Here is a 16,707-nt window from a genome sequence, read left to right on the forward strand (position 1 = left end):
CACAGCTTGAGAATATTCCTCAAAATGGGACAAATCACAAGACCCTTTTCTTTTGTTTTTTTCTTTTTCTATCTAAAATCTCTATTTGAAAGTTAATGTTACAATTTAATTTCGTTATTATTTTCTACAACTCCAAGTTGCTTCCTGCAATCCTTTTTTGGCTTCTGGAATGTAATTATGTAAAATTATATTCCAGATTGATTACAAATTTTGACTCTGGAATAACCAATTCAGAAGATAAAAAAAAACATTCCAGAAAAGGTATAAAAAGCAACAACCTTTAATTTTAGAGGTAGATAGAGATTCAACAGAGTATCTAGTTGCTTTTGCAAGCCAACCCAAACATGAGCCCATTTTAAATTTGGATCTAATATCACTCAGAGTGCTCACGGCCCAATGTGCCCAACGAGAGAAGGTAAGAAATTCTTTAAGCTTAAAATATTGGTTTATTATGAACCAAAGAAAAAAAATACATTGGTTGATGAATATGAACTAAACGAGAAGACAACAATTCTATTTATGAAGACTGAACAAAGTGAAAAATGCAGATATGGTTGCCACTATTTTGGATAAAGAATATGTAGCACGTAACCACTTTGCATGGTGACAAATCATAGGAGTAGAGGAAGATTAATCTTGAAGGATTTTAGTTCGACGAGATATAATGTCCCAAGTTACATCTGATGTTGCAATTCCTGATGTGGCTCATACCATAAAACCATGACAAGCTTGTGAATATTGAAATGATCAAACATCGTACCGGGGTGGATACTACAATCTTAACCCTTTAGGACACCGATGTTTGTGAAGGTGGAACATAACCAAGTGAACTTCACCAAAAGTTTCGGGATATAAATTTGAAGAGTCGTCTTTCTGATAGGACTTTACCTAATCTTCAACCATCAAAAACCAAAATATCACATACCTATTCAAATTAATAGTCCTGTTCCACCTTAATTGGCAAGGCATGGAGCTTTGAAATTCAAGACAGGCCTTATTCATGATAGAACACCCAGATCAGATGACTTTGTGCTTGTTCATTTGGAAACTTCTATAGTGTGAAGTTGGCACTTCTTAAAAGAGACAAGTCATAATGAAGAGTTCATGTGGGACAGAACATCTTGCCAATGATGCTAAGTAGCATAATCCGTTTTCTGCGGATATATGATCATGTATTAAATTCTGTTTCGATAGTCCTATCCTCCTATATTGCGTTATCCTGCTTATTATTTGCAACAGGAATATATAGTTGTAGTAGAAAATCATGGATAATATTTTGTCGTCTTATGCGACAATAGCCATTGTCTTGTCGACTGAAACATTGTGGCTTTATCCATGTCGTGCTTATACTTGTACTTATACCACTTATCAGATTATGTGTTGATTTTGTTTGGGAATTAAAACTTGTGCCTAGATATTTCTTAATGTCCAAGAGCAAATGGGCCATTTAACTACTAGTTTATTACTGCCAAACAATATTGTCTCAGTTTTTGTTAGTTTATGTTCTATTCAAGTGCCATTACCTCAGATTATGCATTATATTTCCAATTGTGGTCATTTGGCATTCAGGACTTCCAAATTCCATCAATAAAAAGGTAAATAGCATCATGCTCTTGCCGCGTCCCTCAAACCAAGCCGTGGAAGTAAATTTTTCTAAGAACTGTAATCAGTACATCAGAATCAGATAAATAATAGAATTTGCATCGTTGCAAATTCTATGAGCCATAATATTTTCTAAGAACCTCTGCAGCAAGATTATTATTTTATAAAGCATCCAAGTTAAGATTATGGTTTCTAATGCATCTGAATTTAAATCCAGTGAACCTCGTTGCTTTGGATAAGCGTGTCCTACCTTTGATTGTGAATGAATAAGCCAGAGTTTTACAACAGAGAAGAGCCAAACTGCTAATAAGACGCTAAATGAAGAACTGCAGTATTAGAAATATTAAAATTTTCATTCAGCTTACGATGCCTCATTTATGTAGTAATTGTGGTGCCATACTAATGAAATGGCAGAAAAACCCTGCTCATGACTAATATTCTGTAACGACATCTGAGTACACTGAAATTATATGATTCTGATTCACAGGGGAGAACTATTATAGCCTCGAATAATGCTTGGTGTACATCACCTCACACAAAAGTGGTGTATCAGATATCCAGATGAGATCAGCTATAATTAGATTGTGAAAATTAAATAGAAATCCAGCGTGTGTATGTAGAGCATTACTGTATAATCTCACTGGGTCATCAAAGAATGTTTAAATTGGGAAGAACCAATTCATGCTCCTGATAAGTCAAGCATGTCAGAAATTTTACTTGTATAGTAGTCAGGTTGAATATTATTTTAAGGATCTTGTAGAGCTGATTGAGTTGTGCAACCTGTTTGCAAAATAAAAGTAATCGCAATACGTTATGAATGACTTCTGTAGTTACATTTATGATACAGAAAAAGACCAGATACTTGAACCTGAAAGAACTAGAAGTGTTTTGCAACCAGCATTTTGTCCAAACAATACATCAGTATCTAGTCTATCACCCACCGTGCACAACTTGGAGCAACTTACATTGAATCTGCCAAAGAGAGTAAGTTATATGCAGAGAAAAACCTAAAATATAACACAAACCACTGCAGACAAGACCAAGAAATTTAAGCATTTAACTTTCTTACTTCTTAAGTAAAAACTCCATCATAAAGGTTGACGGTTTCCCCGCCACAACAGGCTCCTTCTGGGTTGATCCACATATAGCAGCAACCATACACCCTGCACCTGAAATCCAACTTTTCTCAATTATCAGGCCATACAAGCAAGTTACATACTAATCCTCCATAGTTTAAGAATAAAATAGAGTTGAATAAAGGACCAGGCTATTCTTGCAAAGCAATCATATGTCCAACTGCATCACGGTTGGTGGCAATGAAAAGGCATCCTGGATTTTCACGTATGCAAAGGGTTCCATACCTATTAGATGACATCAAAATATCAAAATATGAAACAACTAAAAGCAAGTAATTAAATAAATGTGGATAGAATTCTCAATACAGGACACGTATGTCATTGTTTCACCCAAATATAAGATGATGTTGGCATATATAAATATATGAATTTGATGATTCTATCCACCTGTTATGTAATAACTAGAACAAAAAAAAATCTACCTATTCACCGAAAGCATGCTAAAATTATATGCACAGCCTATTTTTAGCATTCTAAGTCACTCACTGGTTATTCTGCTATGGGTTAATTAACAATAAAAAACTACTTTAATACATCATTAATGTTCTCAAAGAAAAGTAATTTGTTCATTACATTAATCTCACAGTATTATGAACTTATTAGTCATTACAACAACCCACAAATATATCCATACAAATCTTTAATGTAAACAAACTGTTGTGGGCAATAATCCAGAGAGATCTCTAAAGATCTGAACCGCAAAGATGTAACCACTCTTAAAGGATAAAATCACATACTTCCCTCACTTAGAGGACAACTATCCTAATTATAGAAGATCCTTACTTTTTTTTGCTTCCCAACTATCCCAAGGATTTCACTTTATAAAAAGGGGCAACCTCCCAGATAGGATCATACTCTACTATTCCCTCACTGTCACACCTGCAACTCCTTTGTTATTAGTGTGTGTCTTTGTGTAGGTAACTCCCAACTATGTTGCTGTCAAAGACCAGGATCATGAAGTGGGATCAAGATTTGGGCTTCAAGACCCATATCAAGATTCAGGTAACAACATGTACATTGAAAGAAAGTTCAAACTTTCATGCACTGATGAAGACAAACTAAGATAGGTCAAGTTATGTCAGCTGGGTCAAAAAAACATGCAATGCCATGGAGACTTCAGGTCATACTAGCAAATGGAATATAGTTCTTATAGTATCTATCCTAATTTGGGGTTCCATATATTTATATAAGTAATCAAGGGTTCTGATTTCTTAACTGAGAATTTGGAGACACAAGTCAGAAGCAACATGAACCAGGAATAGATTTTCTTACTGAAGCTTGTAATAGTTAATGTTTGGATCAATACCAACGACTACCGCTCCAACCTGAAAGAGTGAACCCATCAGTTAACTACTGCAAGCACTGATCTCAATGAAGGTACTCAAAGTAACAATGAGCAAGGTGTTACATTACACTCTTATCATATTCAACAAAGCAGTTCTGCTTCAGGTTTATTGTTTTATTTGCATCGCCCTGCAATCAATGAATGCTTTAGTGAGGATACTTCAGTGACAATCCTGTGATTCTCATCTCTCTGTCTCTGTTGTTTGAAGCATTTATTGCCATTAAGAAAATGTAGCCTAATAATAAACTCGGCTATGATCACTTGAGTCAAATGGTTAGCATAAGGGCTTCCTTTTTAACAACACATGCACAAGTGCATGCTATTTAGCCCCAAGTAGTTCCTTCTCAATCCAAACAAAATTTACAAGCAAAAGAGAACATGAACTGAAAAACTAATCTGGCAGAACAGCAGTGGAGGCCTCCTAAGTAGCTCATGAATTTCAATTTCAATGAGGAAAAAAGAAAAGTTTTGAGACAGGTTATAATTTATAAGTACGCAGAACTTACCGGACCACCAAAAGCTGCAATGCCAGCAAGCCGCAACTCCTCCAGTATACCCTCCCCACCAATCACATAAACCTGAACATTGAGAAGAGCACCAATGCCAGAAATATCGCATAACTGTATATAGGGAGAAGACATACTATGACAGCACAAGTATGAGGAAACTGAAAATCAGGAGCCTGTTTGACATAAGGAAAATATTTTCTATTTCTATTTTCACTAATAACTACAAACACCATGCTTTTTTTTTCTTGTTTTCAAAAACTGTACGATGTTGTGACTTGTGACCATTCCTAAACAGAGAAATGCTAGCAACACTCTCTCTAACACATTCTCTTGAACACACTCTTTATTGTTGGCTCAAATTTCTTAAAAATCACAAATTTAGCAGGTCCCACTAGTCATTTGATGAGTCATTCTTCTGATTTTATAATTCTCAATAAATTTCAACCACCAGTGGAGAGTGTGTTAAAAAGAGTGTTTTGTTAGCACTCCTCTTCTTAAACAAATACTACTTGAAATCAGGAAACACGATAAAAAAACACTGTGAAGGGAAATTGTTGACCTTCAAGTACATAGCAGCCGCAAAAGACGAGGAGAATATCTCATCCTGCCAAACGCAAAAAATAACAAAGTCACTACTACAATTCAGAGAACATAAAAAGCTAACAACTAACATTAGCCCGATAAAAAAACAAAAAAAAAAACTAGTACTACAATTCAGACAACACCGAAGTTTTCAAATCGAAAGCGAAAGAACAAAACACGAGCGAACCTGCGAAACCGAAATTCCCAAGGATCGGAACTTCTCGGCGTACTGAGAACGCGACTTCAAGGAATTGTTGGTGACAAAGACGAGCTTCTTGCCCTTGGCGCGAAGCATTTCCAGAGTTTGCGGAACGCCATCGATGAGTTCATCGCCCTTCCAAATCACACCTGACCAATGCGAGCGTGCCACGTGGCATGGTTCAATTTCCGCGAAGATGTTATTTGAAATGGAGTGAGCGGAATGCAGAGAGAGAGAGAGAGAGAGTTACGAACCGTCGCAGTCGAAGAGAAAAGCTTCCAGGGAATCGAAGAGGTCTCTGCAATTGAGAGGTGACAGAGGTTGCGGACTCATCGAAGAAGAAGAAGAATCAGAGAATGAAAAAGGTGTTTCAGCTTCGTTGCTTTTCCCGTTGGAACGCCAACAATAACCACATTCTAAGACGTCTCCAACTTATTTGGTACGAGGAGGAAAAGGAGAAGAAAAAGAAAAAAAAAATTAAAGTTAAAATATAATTTTTGTTATCTTATTTTTCAAAATTCGTAATTTAGGTTATTTTATTTTAAAATACAGATATTTATTTTTATTTTTTTAAAATTTATAATTTTATTTTTCTTATTTTAAAATAAAGATATTTAGTCTTCTTTTTTATAAAATCTACAATTTTGATTATTCTATCAAATTCAAAAAGTATTAATTGGTAAGAAATTATATAATGTGATCTAAATTTAGTCACATAAAATGAAATTATTTATTTAATTTTTATCATAATCAATATTAATCTCTTAACAATTAATATTTTTAGTTTGATGAAATGATCAAAATGGTAGATTTTACATAAGTGGGAGACTAAATTTCTATTTTAACATAGTGGATTAAAATTGTGGATTTTAAACAATATAAAGACTAAATATCTTTATTTTATAATAGGAGGACTAAAATGATGTATTTTAAAAAATAAGAGACTAAAATTATATTTAAGTAAAAAATTAACATTAACTAATACTTAAAAAATGAACAAATGATTAATTTTGTCCCTAAATTTGGATCTCATTCTAGTTTTAGTCCTGAAATTAAAAAATATTTAAATAAATTCCTGAAATCTACTTTTTTTCATTTTGATCACTAATCAGTCGCCAAAGATCTTAAGTGATAATAATAATATAAGTTTAGGGGTTAAAATCAAAATGAGAAAAAAAATGATAAATATTAAGGACTTAAATGAAATCCAAGCAAAATTTAAGACTTATCCTTAATTTTAGAAACTAAAATGATACAAATTATGCCAGGCTTGAAACAATGCAAATCGGGTTGGAAGAAGATTTTTTGATAGCTTGGTGGAGGATGTGAGAAAGATTAACATGCACAGGGATACCCAAATGTATCTAGATCCTATGGATATTTGTAAAAAATATTTGCAAGTGAGATGGTTAATTATTTGTAATATTGGAAATAAGTACGAGATAAATATATACATGTCCCGCCTCACACACACATATATATATATATAATTTGTTGTGAAAAATAATTATACTTTAAGTCTCTAATACGTAACTGTATCATTATTAAAGAGTGAAAAACACTAAATTTTTAATTAGAATTTTTGTTAAACGAATGCAACATTAACTTTAACAATTACTAAGTTGAATTTTAAGTTGAATTTTAATGTTAAGTTTAAATTATTTAAGAATGAATTTTTAATATAACAATTATTTTAATTATTTTTTTTATTAATATATTATTATTAACCTTATATAAGTAAAGTATGAGCCATGGGTGCAAATATAAATATATAATATTTAGCCGATATGAGGATGTGGATTTAAATTGCTACCCACACGAGTACCAAACTGACACAAATATTAGTTTTAAACGCGAGTATGATGACACTATTATAAGATCATATCCTAACTCTACCCATTATTATTCCTAATCTGCGCATGTCTAAGCAAGTTTTGCTTTTCTCCAAAAAACAAGGAACACAAGGCAGTCCATTGTTTGGCTTCTTTGACTTCCCCCCCCCCAATCTGTAGAGCAGTCCTTAAATTAGAAGGTCCCTTCACATGTGGACCAAATTATCACTCATTATCAACAAAATCCCAACATCTTTCCATAAAAAAAAATTATACAAATTTAAAGGCTAAATTAACTTTTACTCTTAAAAAATCACTTTAATTAATCTCCTCTACATTCTTTTATGTCAATTTCACTTCATATCTAAACAAAGTGTTAAAAAAATTCATACACACAAAAAATGTTAAAATTTATTTTTGATCCTTGAATTTCTTGTTAAATTTAGTTTTAGTCCTTATACTTTAAATAAGTACATTTAGTCTCTATTTAGTTCTTCAATCATTAATGTGTAAAAATTAAATTCACCTATTTTTTAGATACAAAAATCAAATTGATCGATTTAAAATTATAAATACTTAAACAAGTTTGATTAAAAGTACATGAATCTAGTAGGGATAAATATCAAAAGTTACGTATGACTTACCATCAGAAGATACATTGCTGAACATAATGAAGGCACAACAATCTAGATTGTTTAAAGCACACATCATATGCAACAAGGACAAAAATATGCATTACTGAACATAATGAAGACACAACAATCTAGATTGTTTAAAACACACATCATATGCAACAAGGACAAAAATATCCATAAGTGCACCGAAACACTGAATTAGAAGATGCTAGTTCTCAAAAAGTCATGCAAGTAATTCAAAAGCATAAAACGCGAGGATGATTGTTATGACAACAATTCAATTATCAGAAGTAACAACACAAAAGAAATTTGCAAAAGACTTATATACTTCTATAGTAGCATCTCATGACTAGCCGAAGAAAAATAAGCTAAGGAATTGTTACCTTTGATTACTTTAAGTTGTTTTCTTATCGTTTTAAGCATATTTTTCCTCATGTACACCAAGTACTTCCTTTAACAATTTGGAAACTCATAACCCTGAGATAGATTCCCTTTCTCGGTATCAATCAATCGCTTGATCATTTATTTTAGAATCGTGTTAAAGCTTTAATTAATCTAATTGATTAATTTTCACGCGACACAACTTACTACATGCGCAACTATTTTCTTTTTCCAAAGTGTGCTACGCTTCTTCCTTAAACTTTACTAAGTTAAATATTCTTAAAACTATATATGTATTTTTTTAATTTCTTTTTCCTTTTTTATCTGCATCACGATTATGCATTTAGAATATTTCTAGTATACAATTTGTTTCATTAAAAAAGACAAAATTACAAATTTGGTTTCCCATTTTATCTCTAATTTTAGATTTTGTTTTCCAGTAAAATTATTCACGAATTTTATTCTCGTATCTAATTAAATCACGCAATGTTGGTGTGAAGCCCACAATTAGACGTTGACGGTTAAAAAAGAATGTTGACTACACTTGTCAAGTTATTATTGGATGATGATTGTCATGTGTCATGTTATGATTCATCAATGAAAATAACAATGCATTTCATCTTCCATGAGTTGATATCCAATCAAAATATGAGACATGACCGTAATCATCTGATAAGAACGTGACACGTGATAATCAACATTCTCATGTAACAGTCAATGTTCGATTGTGTGTAGGGATCAACATTGTGTCATTTGATTAAATACGACAAAATTCGTGAATTATTTTATCGAGAAACAAAATTCAAAATTAGAGACAAAATAAAAGACCAAAAATATAATTTTATCTTAAAAAAAAATATACAATAAGTTGGGGCCATTGATCTGCACTTTTTTTATATAATAAAAAAATGCAATCATGTATGTCAGTATAAAAACAGGTGCATAGATAGAGATGATAATTAAATAAATATACCACGTGCACCATGCAGACTTAAATATCTCAATTAATAAATTTGGCACAGTGATTATTATTAATAGTTTAATTTTAATATGTCTAGTGAATTTTAAAATTTTTACAATACTAATTAATTAAAAATGGTTTTAAACATAATTTTTAAAGTAATTATGGCAAATAATAGTCAATAATTTTGTTATATATAATACTCTATCTATAATTAAACACTGAAGTAAAAAATTTACGCTATATTTTAATTAAATTCTATTATTATTATTTATTATTAAAAATGAAGGAAAAGGTTGCAAGCATTATTGATATTGACAAAAAAATAAAAAATTACACTTTTTTTTATAAGGAAAAAAAAAACTAATACAAAAATTACACTATACCACGTGAACCATACAGACTTTAAATTAAACAGTATAACTAATAAAAATGGCACAGTAGCGTTCAGCTGGGAACAATTTCTCTCTTTCTCCCGTTGTGAAGAGACTACAGCCACGAGATTCATCTTGACTTCACCAACCTGAACAAATCAGTTTAATCTATATCGTTGGATTGGAATATACTTTTGGAAGTTAGAGACGTGAAGCAGGTGATTGTAATCTCCGATTCCACGCACCAACCTCGTGGGGTACAACGAGGGCGTCGTGGGGGAAATCTCGTGTTCTATACAATTCCAAACGAGAGAACCAGACACCCAATTGGAATTTGCCACGTATCAACTTTAAACCTGTGCTTCTTTTCAATTGCCCTTGTCCCCCACACGCTTCAGACTTCACGTGTCTAATTTTTTATTTATTTTTATTTTTTAACTTTTTTTTCAGCCATTTCCTTAATTTTTTTTCCATCTTTACTTTTACTCTATTACATCTGTATTTTCATCCTTACATACACAGGCATATTAAATTCATGAATTTTTTAAATATTAATAATTAATTTTATCAAAAATAACTTTGATTACTTTATCTTTACATACTAGAAAATCCAAATTCATAATAGGAAAATGATGAATGACATTATAACACTATTCAACACCTAATAAAATATATAAATATTATATGATAAGAAAAGATAAAAATAAATAAATATTAATAAGATTTATATATAAAAGTCTATATATATGCCTCTTCTTAATAATTATACCTAACACGCAGTAAAAAGAAATTTATACCAAACATATTAGGTGAGAATGTAAATTATTTACAATAATGGCACAAAAAAACTAAATGCGATCTAATATAGTACTATAAATTAAAGGAAACAAACAAGTAGATGTTTGTTGGTAGTGGAAAAAGAACGAGGTGGATGTGAAGAGAGGAAACAGAGAAAGGAATCATAATGATGGCAATTTAAGCTTTGTTTGTTGCGAGAGAAATAGCATGAAAAAAGGAAGGGGAGAACGAGAAAGAGCGTGGAATAATGAGATTTCACTTATTTAATAACACTTAAATGCATGTGAAATGTTTGAAAAACATTTGTTTCATGTTGGTTTCCACTAATGGAGCGACGAGATTTCACTCATTTGACAACACTGAAATGCATGTGGAATATTTGAAAAATGTGTGGAGTCCTATGCTACAGCATTTTCCACTCTGAAATGCAAAAAAAAAAAAAAAAAAAAACCACTATTTGTGCAACGTTGGATGTGAAAAGAGGAAGGAAACAAATGAATGATAAGGATGATTTACGTTCTGTTTGTTACGAGACAAATACCATGAAAAAGGAAGGGAGAGCGTGGAACAACCAGATTTTACTTATTTGACAGCACTAAAATGCATGAGAAATATTTGAAAAACATGAGTCCCATGCTTTAGTATTTTTCATTGTAAAATACGATCAAAATACTGTACATGTAATGTTATTTTTAAAAAAAAAAATTAGGTAAATTAGATTCTAAAGGCTGATACCACATCAAGAAAGATTTTAAGGTTTAACCAAAACTGACAAAAATACTTATACATGATTCATTAATAAAGTCTTCACTTGACAACAAAAAATTAAATTTGTTTTTTTTGAAATATAAGTTTTTTACTTCCCAATGTAAAAATCAAATTTTGTTTTAGATACAAACATTTTATTGGTAACGAATTTATAAATACTTAAATGTGTTGTCGCCTAATGAGTTTCTAGTGTTTTTTAATATCCAACTTATATAAATTATTTATTTTTAAAGAAAAAAGAATAAATTATTTTGTGGCGGTTTCACTTTCACCGTTTCAGGCATTGGTTGTATACATCCCATCATCAGATACATCCAAAATTCCACACGCGTGAAATAACTCACACTATTTCATTTACTCACTCACAGGGCGAATAGCTCCACGCTTCTCGTTCCTTAAATTCCTCTTCCCAAGCTCTCTCTCTCTCTCTCTCTGCGTGTTTTCCCTTCTTGTCCATTCATATATATCACAATTTCAACTGCAAATTTTGAACAAAACTTAATTAAGAAATCCTTCTCCGGAGCCATGGCAGATCTCAAGTCCACATTCTTGAACGTCTATTCTGTTCTCAAATCTGAACTCCTCCACGACCCTGCTTTTGAGTTCTCCGATGATGCTCGTAATTGGGTCGACCGGGTATATCATTTTATGTATCCTTATTTTTTTTTTAATTTAAAAAAAATCATTTTTTTCTTCTAATCGAAGTAGTCGAGGATGGGGAAAAGCTGTGTCATTAATATTGCAAACAAACAAAAACGAGAGAGAAAGAGGTTGTAACATCTTTTCGTAGATTTGGTTTAATTGGTATTAGAATGTCTGTGTCATTGACCATAGATCAACTGCGTATCAGCTTAATTAGTGGTCTCGAGTTCAAGCTCGGATATACAAATGCTTACGACCACAGGGGTTCTATTCGGCTCGAGCAGAATTACCTTTAACACACCTGGTAACAAAAAAAAAAAAAGTGCGACATGGGATTAATTTTGAGGTTATTGTGATGCTGGAAAGTTCAAGGAAGGACAAAATGTGATGTTGGAAAGTTTTAGGAAGGAGGCTAAGGAGCTTAATCATAGCGGTTGTTACTTCGGTATCAGCCAAAATAACAACCGTAGGTTTCTTTGGGGGCTTTTGTTTCCGTAAAATTCTATCTTTATATTTATGGTAATCGTCCTAGCGTACAAAAAAAAAAAGAAGAAAAAATCTCAGATTCAGTAAAATTTAAGTTACGGCAATGATTAAAGAAATTTTGTTTGTCGTGGAATATTTAAGTTATACCATTACTTGTTGTGTCTGTTACTGTATATTTGATGCCATGCACATATGTTGCCATTTCATTGAAATATATGCATATGTATTTTGTTCTGTTACTTACTTTGTCATGTACTTTAATTTATTGCAGATGCTGGACTACAATGTGCCGGGAGGTGTGGCTTGAGAATTTATTTTTAGTTTGTGCTGAGTAATTTATTAGTTTATTGTTAGTTTTTTACATAACTTGTTAGGAAAGAAAGGAGGAGGTGTTCTGTTCTGAAGCAATTTTCATAAATAAAGACATAAAGGGTATTGATCGAAAGATGGATTATAACTGCAGGAAAGTTGAACCGGGGACTGTCAGTAATTGATAGCTACAGATTGTTAAAAGAAGGACAGGCATTAAATGATGACGAAATTTTTCATGCCAGTGCTCTTGGTTGGTGTATTGAATGGGTATGGCTGTTGAAAGCTTTTGCCTTTCTTGTTTGAATGATTAAACTAGTTCTAATCGTTTCAGATGTTTACTGTGATGGCATTGGGGGGGATCTTATGATTGTCTGTTGATGGGTTTTGCAGCTTCAGGCATATTTTCTTGTTCTTGATGACATTATGGATAACTCTCACACACGCCGTGGTCAGCCATGCTGGTTTAGAGTGCCCAAGGTTTGTAGAAAGAATAACATGTGCCATTTTGTTATCTTTATGCTACTGTTGTGATAAAGCAATTATCTCTAGTTACGGTATGGTGTAGGTTGGAATGATTGCAGCCAATGATGGAGTTCTACTAAGAAACCATATTCCACGTATCCTTAAAAAGCACTTCAGGGGAAAGCCATATTACGTTGATCTTCTTGATTTGTTTAATGAGGTTGTACTTGTACAAATGTTGAAGTTTAATTTATGTGGATTTCATCTTGTTAAAATGCTTAAAGTTGACTATCATGCTTTTCTTTTAGGTTGAGTTCCAGACTGCTTCAGGACAGATGATAGATCTGATCACCACACTGGAAGGAGAAAAAGACCTGTCTAAATACACATTAACACTGTGAGTACTGAAAAAAAAAAAAAAGAGAACAATCAGGTAGAAATGATTACTGATGAACCACTTTTTTGATAAACATGAAATGCTGGGTCATATGTGAGTGTGACTATAGTAACTATGCAAAAAGAAAAATTCTTCTGCCAGAGAGCAATATCACATCCTTTCTAGTTTCTATAATGTTAGTGTCCAATCAACAGTATTTTGTTAAACTTTGCTGGAAGCTAATATCAGAAGAGAGAAACTGCTTACCTATAGATGTATACTAGGTTATCTTTATGGTTTAAAATTAGAGATGTCTAGTGAGTTTGCTTGCTAGCTTAGAGCCAATTTTTGTGTGAGAGCTGCTTGAGATTTTCAAGAGAATAATGCCAACATCCTTTTGGCTGGGCATGCTGAAGAATATGATGTGAAATTTGCCTGTTACCAGTTCCTTCTCTTCTAGCTAGCCATGTGCTATGTTTCAATGCAATTTTATATATTCCACTTCAGTATCTTGTTCACAATTTCTTTCTTTATTGGAAATCAATACTAATGACTAGCAAACGGACATCTTCTGCAGGCATCGACGTATTGTTCAGTACAAGACTGCATATTATTCCTTTTACCTTCCGGTAAGTATTAATTTTTGTACATTTTTTTTTTCGTATAGCCTCCCTAGTTATGGTTTCTTCTTTGTCCCTTTTCCTAGAGATACTAACGTCAAATGATTCTTCAGTCACACTGTAATTTGTTATTCAGTTTGAAATTGCATTGTTACCTTTGAACCATGCTTCAAATGAGTCTTCACTTAAAAGTAGTTATTTCTTTTTTATTTTATATTTGATTCATTTTCAATAGTCTTATCACACTGGAATATACTATCTGTTATTTATCTTCATATGTATCTCCTCCTTACACAGGTTGCATGTGCATTGCTCATGGCGGGTGAGGATCTTGACAACCATGTTGATGTAAAGAACATTCTTGTTGAGATGGGAACATACTTTCAAGTACAGGTAATACTTTGTTATAGGTTTGACCTCTTGGCTTTCTTTAGAGATCCTTTTGACTCTAGAATGCTGTCTGTATGTCTACATATTGCCCTCATCAGCTATAAATATTTTTTAAAAACTGTATTATAACCTATCTTTTCTCTATCCTTTTCCCCTCTCATTTTAGGATGATTATTTGGATTGTTTTGGTGATCCTCAAACAATTGGAAAGGTGAGCATTCTGGATAATGCGTTTGGAAACATCAATTTCTCTTTACTCTCATTCTTGTTATCCATGGGACCAGATAGGTACAGATATTGAAGATTTCAAGTGCTCTTGGTTAGTTGTGAAAGCCTTGGAACTTAGTAATGAACAACAAAAGAAAGTTCTACACGTAAGTGAGCATCTTATTGTTTCCCGTTTCTTTCCTTATTGCCTGCCATGATTAGACTGCAATAAATCACTTTTTTTTTTTTTTTTGTGGTTTGCAGGAGAACTATGGTAAGGCAGATCCAGAAAATGTTGCTAAAGTTAAGGCCCTGTATAATGAGCTTAATCTTCAGGTTTGAACTTCATTTATATCTAGCTCTAATAATTATAATTTATTGGGAAATGTTACCCTAACATGCATCTTTGCAATATCAGCATATTAAGAAGACATATTAGCCAGACAATAAGGAAAACAGAATTAAGATGTTAAAAGAATAATAGCATTTCCACACATTTTGCAAGAAAATCATGCATATTAAGTTGCAAAACTTTCTGCACATCATGATAGATGCTGATTTTCATTGGATTATTTACTCTCAATCCGAATGAATAGGCTGTATTTGAGGAGTATGAGAACGGGAGCTATGCAAAGCTTGTTTCCTCCATTGAGGCTCATCCTAGCAAAGCAGTTCAAGCTGTATTGAAGTCCTTTTTGGCTAAAATTTACAAGCGGCAGAAGTAGAGTCAACTTAAGGTGAGGACCAAAATTGTTGAACATGCAATAGAAACTAGAGTTGTGATTTCTATCTAGAGCAGTATCATGTTCCGTGGCTTGGAATTTTTCAAAAATTGATTTTCTTCTTGTCATTTTTTTTTAATTTTTGTTTTTTAGTGATAAGATCTTGTTGTATTTTATCTTCTAATCTGTCTTGGGATACTTGTTTGACTATTTATAATTTCTTCTGAAACTTTTGGTTCATTATTATTAGAGTTCTGTTATTTATATAATATATTTTCAGTATCTTTCTCTCTCTCTATTTCTCAATTATAAATAATTAAAATCTCTAACTAATATTTTTGTTACATATAAATTATATTTTAGATATATGCTAAATAATTTATGTTGTGATATATTATTGTTTTTAATTATTGATGATTTCTTTTAAAAAATATTCCAATTTAAGTTAGAACTAAAAATAATAAAAATGATAGATTGAAAGTATAGTTAAACCATTCACTTGATATTAAAAGTATAAGATATATATATATATATATATATGATTGATGTTAAAATTTAAAGGTATAGGAGGATATACCATATGCGTATGCATGTCAGGAGAGTAAAGTTTATCAATTCTTAAAAGTAATTATTAATTTGAATATACTTTTACTCCTTCTCATCTTTAATCTAATGTTGGAGTTTATTATCCGTTTAGTGCCTTGAAAAAAGCATATAGCGTTTTGAAGCTTTAAAACAATAACCCAACACAGATTAATAATTACTTTGAATTTGAATTTGAATTTTTAGAGATTAAAATGAAGAGCGATAATCGTTAATTGAAAGTAATAGATCATATTTTAATATTTCATAGTTTATAATATGTTTGAATTTACTTCAACTCCACGTCATCTTCAATCTAATGTTAGTATCTTGGAAAATGCATATAGACGTTTTGAAGCTTTGAAACAATAACCCAAACAAACTAATAATGATTGTACTTTGAATTTGAATTTTTAAGATTAAAGTGAAGAGGATAACTGTTAGTACTTAGTAATATTTTAATATCTCATAATTTATTATATATTTGAATATAATTTTATTCAATGCCATCTTCAATCCAATGATAGAGTTCTTTCTTCGTTTAATTCCTTGTAAAATGCATATATGTTTTAAAGCTTTGAAAGTTGAAACAATAACCCAAACAAACTAAGTAATGATTTTACTTTAAATATGGGTTTTTAGAGACTAAAGTGAAGAGCGACAACCGTTATTAATAGATATATTTAATTTTAATATCTCATAATTTAATTTATTATATATTTGGATATACTTTTACTCCACACCAACTTCAATCCAATGTTAGAGTTCTTTTTATGTTTAGTGTCT

The 16,707-nt window shown here is 31.8% G+C and overlaps 1 protein-coding gene and 1 pseudogene across 2 annotated transcripts; one reads left to right on the forward strand and one right to left on the reverse strand.

The window, feature by feature from the left end:
- Nucleotides 1-1,934: 1,934 nt before the first annotated feature.
- On the reverse strand, nucleotides 1,935-5,787 carry LOC100819374 (phosphoglycolate phosphatase 2-like; annotated as a pseudogene). The gene is made up of 10 exons (XR_418334.3): nucleotides 5,628-5,787; nucleotides 5,362-5,522; nucleotides 5,152-5,196; nucleotides 4,590-4,661; nucleotides 4,152-4,211; nucleotides 4,011-4,063; nucleotides 2,866-2,963; nucleotides 2,672-2,771; nucleotides 2,471-2,574; nucleotides 1,935-2,382 (listed from the first exon to the last, which is right to left on the reverse strand). The product of XR_418334.3 is annotated as a phosphoglycolate phosphatase 2-like (transcript).
- Nucleotides 5,788-11,454: 5,667 nt separating this feature from the next.
- LOC100782137 (farnesyl pyrophosphate synthase 1-like) lies at nucleotides 11,455-15,579 on the forward strand. Its single transcript, NM_001255172.2, has 12 exons — nucleotides 11,455-11,758; nucleotides 12,522-12,546; nucleotides 12,714-12,829; nucleotides 12,953-13,039; nucleotides 13,128-13,244; nucleotides 13,333-13,421; nucleotides 13,978-14,029; nucleotides 14,318-14,413; nucleotides 14,577-14,621; nucleotides 14,695-14,784; nucleotides 14,882-14,953; nucleotides 15,214-15,579. Exons 1-12 carry the CDS (start codon nucleotides 11,648-11,650, stop codon nucleotides 15,340-15,342), a joined length of 1,029 nt encoding a protein of 342 aa, NP_001242101.2. The 5' UTR covers nucleotides 11,455-11,647; the 3' UTR covers nucleotides 15,343-15,579.
- Nucleotides 15,580-16,707: the final 1,128 nt, after the last annotated feature.

The sequence above is a fragment of the Glycine max genome, chromosome 15 (assembly GCF_000004515.6).
Source record: "Glycine max cultivar Williams 82 chromosome 15, Glycine_max_v4.0, whole genome shotgun sequence".
NCBI classification, from domain to species: domain Eukaryota; kingdom Viridiplantae; phylum Streptophyta; class Magnoliopsida; order Fabales; family Fabaceae; genus Glycine; species Glycine max.